Source organism: Lithobates pipiens, unplaced genomic scaffold (assembly GCF_037356315.1).
Source record: "Lithobates pipiens isolate NorthernLeopardFrog02 unplaced genomic scaffold, aLitPip1_a1.2 Scaffold_22, whole genome shotgun sequence".
NCBI lineage: Eukaryota > Metazoa > Chordata > Amphibia > Anura > Ranidae > Lithobates > Lithobates pipiens.
In genome coordinates this window covers 51929696-51938566 of record NW_027507784.1, presented here as the reverse complement: position 1 = coordinate 51938566, position 8871 = coordinate 51929696, and the positions used below count along the sequence as shown (strand labels likewise).

General features: G+C 42.8%; 1 protein-coding gene across 1 annotated transcript in view; it reads right to left on the bottom strand.

The window, feature by feature from the left end:
- Nucleotides 1–6497: 6497 nt before the first annotated feature.
- The window catches only part of KCNH7 (potassium voltage-gated channel subfamily H member 7), a 685804-nt gene continuing 683430 nt past the window's right edge, over nucleotides 6498–8871 (bottom strand). Inside the window, exon 17 of the mRNA XM_077447576.1 lies at nucleotides 6498–6806. Within this exon, the coding sequence (XP_077303702.1) occupies nucleotides 6540–6806 (267 nt within the window). The 3' untranslated portion in view covers nucleotides 6498–6539. The remainder of the gene's footprint in view (nucleotides 6807–8871) is intronic.

The following is an 8871-nucleotide window of genomic DNA, read 5'->3' as shown; positions in this document are numbered from 1 at the left end:
CAGAGTAATAGCAGGGTACTGCAGAGTATTGGGGAGTACTACAGAGTAATGGCAGGGTACTGCAGAGCAATGGGGGTTACTGCAGAGTAATGGGGGGTACTGCAGAGTAATGGCAGGGTACTGCAGAGTAATGGGGGTTACTGCAGAGTAATGGGGGGTACTGCAGAGTAATGGCAGGGTACTGCAGAGTAATGGCAGGGTACTGCAGAGTAATGGGGGGTACTGCAGAGTAATGGCAGGGTACTGCAGAGTATGCACTGGTATTGCAGAGTATTGGCAGGGAATTGAGGGGTTAAATTCGGTGAGCAGCGATGTGCTGACACCGATCTCTTTCCCCTCCGCTGTACCGATCGGTACAGAGAGGGGAGGGAGGAACCGGCGTCATAACATGACGCCGGTTTGTTTACAAGTGATCACTCCGTCATTTGACGGAGCGATCACGTGGTAAACGGCCGCGACGAGCGGCCGTTTACCGTGATCCGTGATGCGCCGGGTCCTGTGGACCCGGCGGTCACGGGTGCTCTCGAGTGCGCGCCCCAGGGGGGCGCGCGAGAGCAGAATTCTGGGAGGCCGTTAATTAACGGCCTCTCAGAGTTAAACAACCGCCCTGAAGCCGTTAATCGGCAATGGGCGGTTGTTAAGTGGTTAAAGATAGATCACTAGCTAGCTATATAGGTGAGGTGAATATAGTGTAGTGGTGTATACTGCGGTCAGGGCACAGACAATAACCACTACACAACAGCAAGATAGGAAATCAGCCAAAAACGATTGGTGTGTACTGTGTTGAAGGTACACAGAACACCCACTGCTTCAGATGCCAACACACTACACAAGGCTGCCTCAAAGGCGGCCTTATATAGTGTGGGGCGTGCACTACACAGCCTGAGCTATGATTGGCCACAGGCAGGATGCCTGTGGCCAATCATGGCTCTCCTCGCTGCTGGCGCTGCGATTGGCCAAGCATGCGGGGTCACAGTGCATGCTTGGCCAATCATGAGCCAGCAATGCACTGCGCCACCGCAGTGCATTGTGGTCCGCGCGCGCCACACGAATTTTGACGCGAACGGACCAAGAGTTCGGATTTCGTCAAACGGACGAACAGCCAATGTTTGAGTCGAACGTACGTTCGACTCGAACACGAAGCTCATCCCTACATCACACTTACTCAACATCTCCCAGCATCTAAGAAACAAAAGATGTTCTCCCGAATCATCTACATTTTCACCTATTTCAGCAACAATACAACCTCATCAAATCCACATTTCCCCAGTGGGAAAATCAGGAACCTAAAGGGTTCAGATTCTGGAAGGTACCACATCTTTTTTTTTCTTGTTCTTTGGTTTTTTTATGTTCTGCTCTTAGCTTACTCTATTCAGCCAGGGTAAACACACTAGTTCCTCCCTTTGACCAGGAACACTACATACGTGTCCGAATCCAATACAAAGGAAGTCAGTGGAACTGGAGACTGTAGTTCTGCTGTGAGTGGTTTGTAAGCACATCAGGCTCATTATATGATTAGTGAGTAAAATTACCCGATCCCTAGTGAACTACCCTACGTATAACTGCCACTGTTGAAGGGCCATGCATCTGAAACCTGATGTGCGCACGCAGTACAATTATTCTGCCCATGATTGCAAGTTCACATTTCTCACTAATCAGCTACTGTCTATACATAATAGGAACAAATATCACAAGTGTTTTCAGAAGATTTTATATTTGCATGTGGAGGAGAACATTAAGTGGTTGCTTGTTGGGTCTTTTTGACGGCTGTAAAGGATACAATTAAGAAGTTCTCCACTCAATCCACAACTTCACCATCATGACAAGTCAAGCCTAGCTTGTTGCTGGGCTAAGTACTCTTTATGGGTGAGCGATGCACCCAACAACAGTATCCCAATGAGAACCTGCTAACAAGGTTAGCATTTGGTGGAATTGCTATCTAACAATAGGATCAAAATCTTCTACTTGCTGTGGTATAATGTTTTCTTTTTTCAGTGGAAGCCCAATAGGCATATGATTTGTCCACTTTAGTCTTACTTGCAACGAATGAGGACAATATGTATGGTGCAGTAAACGATAATAACCAATCAGATTTAAGGTTCCAGGTTCCAACAGTTAGATTAGCTTAAAGTTAATTCTGATTGGTTGCTAGGATACTGCACTTTCCACCCTGCTCTTTGCCTTATTGAGTGTGGCCTGTAGGTTTGCTTTAGATCAGAGGTATCCAACCTTTTGACCTTCCTGGGCCACATTTGAAGAAGAGGAATTCTTTTGGGCCACGCATTAAATACACTAATAGCACATGATCAGAAAAAGTTGGGAAAAAATACAAGTTAATGATCACTGATATAGTACCTATCTGAGTAATATAACTTAATTTTTTTGGTAATATTTTTTATTATAAATGTGAAAGAGGGCAACATAAACCTAGTGTGATATTTGAAACTGTTTTGGGTAAACTAATGCATCAGTATCTGGTTGGGTGGATGGAGTAGAGAGTCTCAATAAATTTTCAAGGTGCTCCTCAAATATTTTGGTTACAATTTTGCACTTTGTGTGCTTCATCCGTGGAAACAGTTGCTCACAAATATAGGTTCTGCTGAAAACTGATGACTTGAATTAGGCACGATTGTGAAGAGTGGGATATTTTTCTTTGGGAAGATATTTTTTGTCAAATTTATTTTGGCCGCTAAGTGTGAACACATTTTTACAAAAAAAAAAAAAAAAAAATTTTAAGCAAGTTTATGATTTTGTGTTGGGCCACATTCATAGTCGTCTTAAGCCGCATGTAGGGTTGCCACCTCATCTTTTTAAAACAGAACATCTATAAATTACAGGTTCTATGGCTGATTAAGTTGGTAATTAAACTCACTTCATGCCTTATCTGCATTAAATTAGCCTCAGAACCTGTATAATTAATGTGTGTTTGATTTTAAAGAGATGAGGTGGCAAACCTAGCTGCATGCGGCCCGTAGGCCCCAGGTTGGAAACCACTGTTTCAGAAACAGATAGGATCTTATAGGCTGGATATGGTCTACATGGGTCACTCTGTTACTTTTCACTGAGGAAAATCCAAAGGCCATTCCCATCATTATGATATATATTAGGGTTGGCAGGTATCACACAGTCGTAGTAAATGAGGAATTGCTCAGGGGGTTCTGGTGTAGAAAATACTGTAGTAAAAATAGTAAACCCATTATACCTGTCATACTTGGATGTCAAGTACATTCATAACTACCCTGCTGATGACAACATTTTAAATGGATTTTTTTTACATACACTAGATGGACAAAAGTTTTTGAAGATCTGACCAACACACCTACATTAGATTGTTGGAGATTCCATTCCAAAATTATGGACATTAATATAAAATTGTCCGCCCTCCCCTATAATAACCTCCACTCTTCACCCATTCATCTAAAAGATCATTTGTGAGGTCAGTGTGCATTTCAAATCATCTCAAAGTTGTGCAATAGGGTTGACGTCAGAGATCTGGGCAGGCCACTCAAGTTGACAAAAGCAAGCTTGACAGACCATGTCTTTGTTGACCTGGCTGTGCACTGAAATACACTCATAGTTACATAGTAGGTGAGGTTGAAAAAAGACACAAGTCCAACCCATGTGTGCGATTATATGTCAGTATTACATTGTATATCCCTGTATGTTGCGGTCGTTCAGGTGTTTATCTAATAGTTTCTTGAAACTATCGATGCTCCCCGCTGAGACCACCACCTGTAGAAGGGAATTCTACATCCTTGCCGCTCTTACAGTAAAGAACTCTCTACGTAGTTTAAGGTTAAACCTCTTTTCTTCTAATTTTAATGAGTGGCCATGTGTCTTATTAAACTCCCTTCTGCGAAAAAGTTTTATCCCTATTGTGGGGTCACCAGTACGGTATTTGTATTTTGAAATCATATCCCCTCTCAAGCGTCTCTTCTCCAGAGAGAATAAGTTCAGTGCTCTCAACCTTTCCTCATAACTAATATCCTCCAGACCCTTTATTAGCTTTGTTGCCCTTCTTTGTTCTCGCTCCATTTCCAGTACATCCTTCCTGAGGACTGGTGCCCAGAACTGGACAGCATACTCTTGGTATGGCCGGACCAAAATCTTGTAGAGCGGGAGAATTATCATATTATCTCTGGAGTTGATCCCCTTTTTAATGCATGCCAATATTCTGTTTGCTTTGTTAGCAGCAGCTTGGTATTGCATGCCATTGCTGAGCCTTTCATCTACTAGGACCTCCCAGGTCCTTTTCCATCTTAGATTCCCCCAGAGGTCCCCCCCCCCCCCCCCCCAGTGTATAGATTGCATTCATATTTTTTGCCACCCAAATGCATTATTTTACATTTTTCTACATTGAACCTCATTTGCCATGTAGTTGCCCACCCCATTCATTTGTTCAGATCTTTTTGCAAGGTTTCAACATTCTGTGGAGAAGTTATTGCCCTGCTTAGCTTAATATCGTCCGCAAATACAGAGATTGAACTGTTTACCCCATCCTCCAGGCCCTCACTACCCACCCCTGACCATTCCGAGTACTCCCCATTTATCACCACCCTCTGAACTCGCCCTTGTAGCCAGTTTTTAATCCATGTACTCACCCTATGGTCCATGCCAACAGACCTTATTTTGTACAGTAAACGTTTATGGGGAACTGTGTCAAATGCTTTTGCAAAATCCAGATCCACCACGTCCATGGGCCTTCCTTTATCTAGATAGCAACTCACCTCCTCATAGAAGGTTAATAGATTGGTTTGGCAAGAACGATTCTTCATAAATCCATGCTGATTACTGCTAATGATACGGTTCTCATTACTAAAATCTTGTATGTAGTCCCTTATCATCCCATCCAAGAGTTTACATACTATTGATGTTAGTCTAACTGGTCTGTAATTCCCAGGTATGTATTTTGGGCCCTTTTTATAAATTGGTGCTACATTGGCTTTTCTCCAATCAGCTGGTACCATTCCAGTCAGTAGACTGTCAGTAAAAATTAGGAACAATGGTCTGGCAATTACTTGACTGAGTTCCCTAAGTACCCTTGGGTGCAAGCCACCTGGCCCCGGTGATTTATTAATGTTAAGTTTCCCAAGTCTAATTTTAATTCTGTCCTCTGTTAACCATGGAGGTGCTTCCTGTGATGTGTCACAAAACACTGCAGTTTTGGTTACTGAAGCCCCCGATTCCCTTGTGAAGACTGAGGAGAAGAATAAATTCAATACCTTTGTAAATTCAATACCACTCATACTGGAACAGAAAGAAAAGGGCACTTTTTGCAAAATGTTAGATGTGCAAATTGCTTAAAATGTTTTTAATTACTGTAGCATTAACAGTGCCCTTCACTACAAACAACTAAACATAATAATTTTGAAGGGTACCCGTATAGTTTTGGTCATCTTGGTAAGTGTGATGGTCATGTACCCACACACTTTTGGCCATATAGTATAGTTTAATCAATGCCTTGGATGCCTCTATGTTGTAAGAAGGGCCTTATTGGTTGGTTGAACTGGATGGACTTTTTTCAACCAGGCTGACTGTGTAACTATTCATAAGTATGCCCAATCTAATAAAAAAAATAATTCCTATAGTCTTTTTACACGGGTGCTTTGCTTTGTGACCCTTTAAAGCTGAATTGAATACAATTCCCTCTACATACAACCTAAGTTTCTTCGACAACGGAAATCCAGGATTCAAACTTAGCACCACCTGTCTGTGAAATCTGGTGTTGCAGATACAGTTAAACCAAATGACAATCCATAACAGTATGCACCTAGAGATGAATTGGGACACCACCACAAAGTTCCAGTTGCTGCTTGCAAGCATAATAGGGGAATATGACCCCCCTCCCCCCTGATACACATGGATTTTTGAGCTAGGGAGAATGAAAACAAAATTCTACAAGGTCAGCCTACACTCAAGGTAGACCAGAGTTGTGTTACTGGCCGCATTCCCAGCATGCTGTGCGGCTTTCTGCTGATGACCAGTGTTCAATAATGGACCAAACACATGCTCCTATAATATCACACTCATCTTTTCTGCTGACATAAAAGCTAAACAAAAAAAATACTTGTAGTGTGCAAAAATAATTAACGGCCTGCGTGCGCCTAAAACAGAATGGTTCGGACATGGTCAACTAAAAGCATTCACACAAGAACATGACCTGCCCGTGAAATAATTTAATATATCATTCTACATGCGACACAAACAGACAATATAACATGCAAGTTAAAAAAAAAATTAAATAAAAAAAAAATTTAAATAATATAAGGTGCCTTGTGATGCTGGCAGTATTATGTTATTTTAAGCATAAAGTCTTTACATGATGTTACATCATGACTTATATATTTTTTTTTTCAAATGTACCTTTAGTAAGCTTCAAATGTATCAAAATATACAGTACTTTTGCATATTAGATATCATTTTTTTGCCCCTGAGTCAAGTAAAGAGGATTTTAAATACAAAGAGGAAAACAGCCATTAAAAGCACTTACAATTAAATTGAAGGTACTTAAAAAATGAACCTTTTTTTTATTTTTTGGATTATTTGCCCGGTAGACCTGGGTCAGATTCATGCCTGTGGAGGGACATAGACCCTCTGTTGTGTATGGAAGAATCTGGCAGAGAAGTGTGCCTCACTGGGTTAAGATATGATGGACAATGCCTAGCCTGTAGCTCAATCGGAGAGTCGCAGTCGTGATCTAGTATTGACGTCAAGTTGTCCTCAGACGCCGTGTTTAGATGAACTCCACTGGAGAGGGATTCTTTGGATTTGGGTCTGGACTTTTCAAAGTCTACAAATTCTGGACTCTGTGGGTTGAAATACAGAAGTGTGAATGCAATGTATACAAATAAAAGCCAATGTTACTTGGACAAAAACAGATAGAGTATATAAAACATATTTTGAGATTTGAAATGTAAAGATGCCCATACATAGGCATAAAAATAGCTAGGCAGAAGAAATACAAAAGAATGGGCAGATAGGGTATAGTTGGGAAGGTCAGAAAGGGAAACAACAAGAAAAGGGGAATTTCTAAACCCCTTTTCTACCATTTGTTTATTCACATGGCCATCAGGGGTCAAATAACTTAATAAACAATAAGCAAAGGGATTAGAAACATTGGCACACTTGTGAAAGTTGCTACTGGTTCTCCTATATGCAGCTCCTGTTGTCAGCCCTGGCAAAGCCCTGGCTCTGTGACTCTCATTTGTTGGTGAAAGCCACATTCAAGATAGTCAGTGCAAGTCATGTAACCCATGTTGGTAACATAAATAAACAAATAGTATACAAATTATATAGAAATATCAAATATTTGTGGTGACTGCTGAAGTTTACCTTCTGTGTAGATCCCGCTATCATCCTCAGAATCGCCATACGATAGACAATACTAGGAGACACACTAACAACCAAGTGACTGTGCCTTGGCAAACATACACTATATTACCAAAAGTATTGGGACGCCTGCCTTTACACGCACATGAACTTTAATGGTCTTCTTGTCCACATTGGCACAGTGGTGTAGAGGGCGGCACTGTCACCTAGCAGTAAAAAGGGTCGCTGGTTCAAATCCCAACCACGACACTACCTGCCTGGAGTTTGCATGTTCTCCCTGTGCCTGCGTGGGTTTCCTCCGGGTACTCCGGTTTCCTCCCACAATCCAAAGACGTGCAGGTAGGTTAATTGGCTTCTGTCCAAAATTGGCCTTAGTATATGAATGGGGACCTTAGATTGTGGGCTCCTTGAGGGTAGGGACCAATGTGAGTGTGCAATGTACAGGGCTAGGGGTAGACACTCACACAGGTTGAACTGGATGGACTGGTATCTTTATTCAACCTTACTAACTATGAAACTATGAAACTATGAAACATCAGTGCCTGACCTCACAAAAACAATTCTGGAAGAATGGACAAACATTCCCATAGACACAGGGCTTTTTTTCAGCAGGAACTAGGGGGAACTCAGTTCCACTACCTCTGGCTCAGGTCTTCTGCTCCCTGCTCACCACTACCACTCGGTAACACTGAAGTCCAGCTTCTGCATTTACAAGGGATAGCTTATCTCCCAGTAGCTCCCACAGGTCAGATCTCCTGTGCAGATCCCAGGGACCAGGGAGATACAGAACAGGTGCCCAAGGTTCAGTGCAGTCATGGGCAGGAGAGGGTGCATGGTAGGCTGCACCCTCTTTGGTCTCCATTTTTTCCCTGACCAGTTGATGCTCCTACTGCATAATCTCCCTTGCAAGTGACTGTAGTATAGTATAGTATGCTGGAGGTACTACAGCCGGATAGGTGTTTCAGCTTAATATTGCAACAAAGGTAAGATATATGACAGATGGTGGAGCTTTTAAGGAGGGGGGAGAAAATGAGGGCAGTGGAGGGAGCTGGTTGTATGCAGAGGGAAGAGCTACTATTTGATGCCATTTGGCAGGTATGTGAGTGTGGCGTTCATGGTTGAGTTCCGGCACTTATTCTCTGAGAAAAAAAGCCCTGCACACTCCTAAACCTTGTGAACAGCTTTCCCAGAAGAGTTGAAGCTGTTATAGCTGCCAAGGGTGGGCAAACTCAATATTGAACCCTACGGACTAAGACTGGGATGCCATAAAAGTTAACGTGCGTGTAAAGCAGGCGTCCCAATACTTTTAGTAATGTAGTGTATCCAGGGCTCGGGTCCTGCGGGAATGGATTGGGGACGTTGTTCCTGTACTTTTTGCACAGCATGAACGACGTTCCCGTTAGCAGCAGGGCCCAGTCCGGCACGCAGAGTCCAACCTGGCCGTGGCCAGTATGAGGTGTGCGACAGCTCCTCCTCCTCTCATAGCGACCGGTCCAACTGCATGTGCAGCTCCATGCTACTTCCGGGTTTCCTCAAATTGGG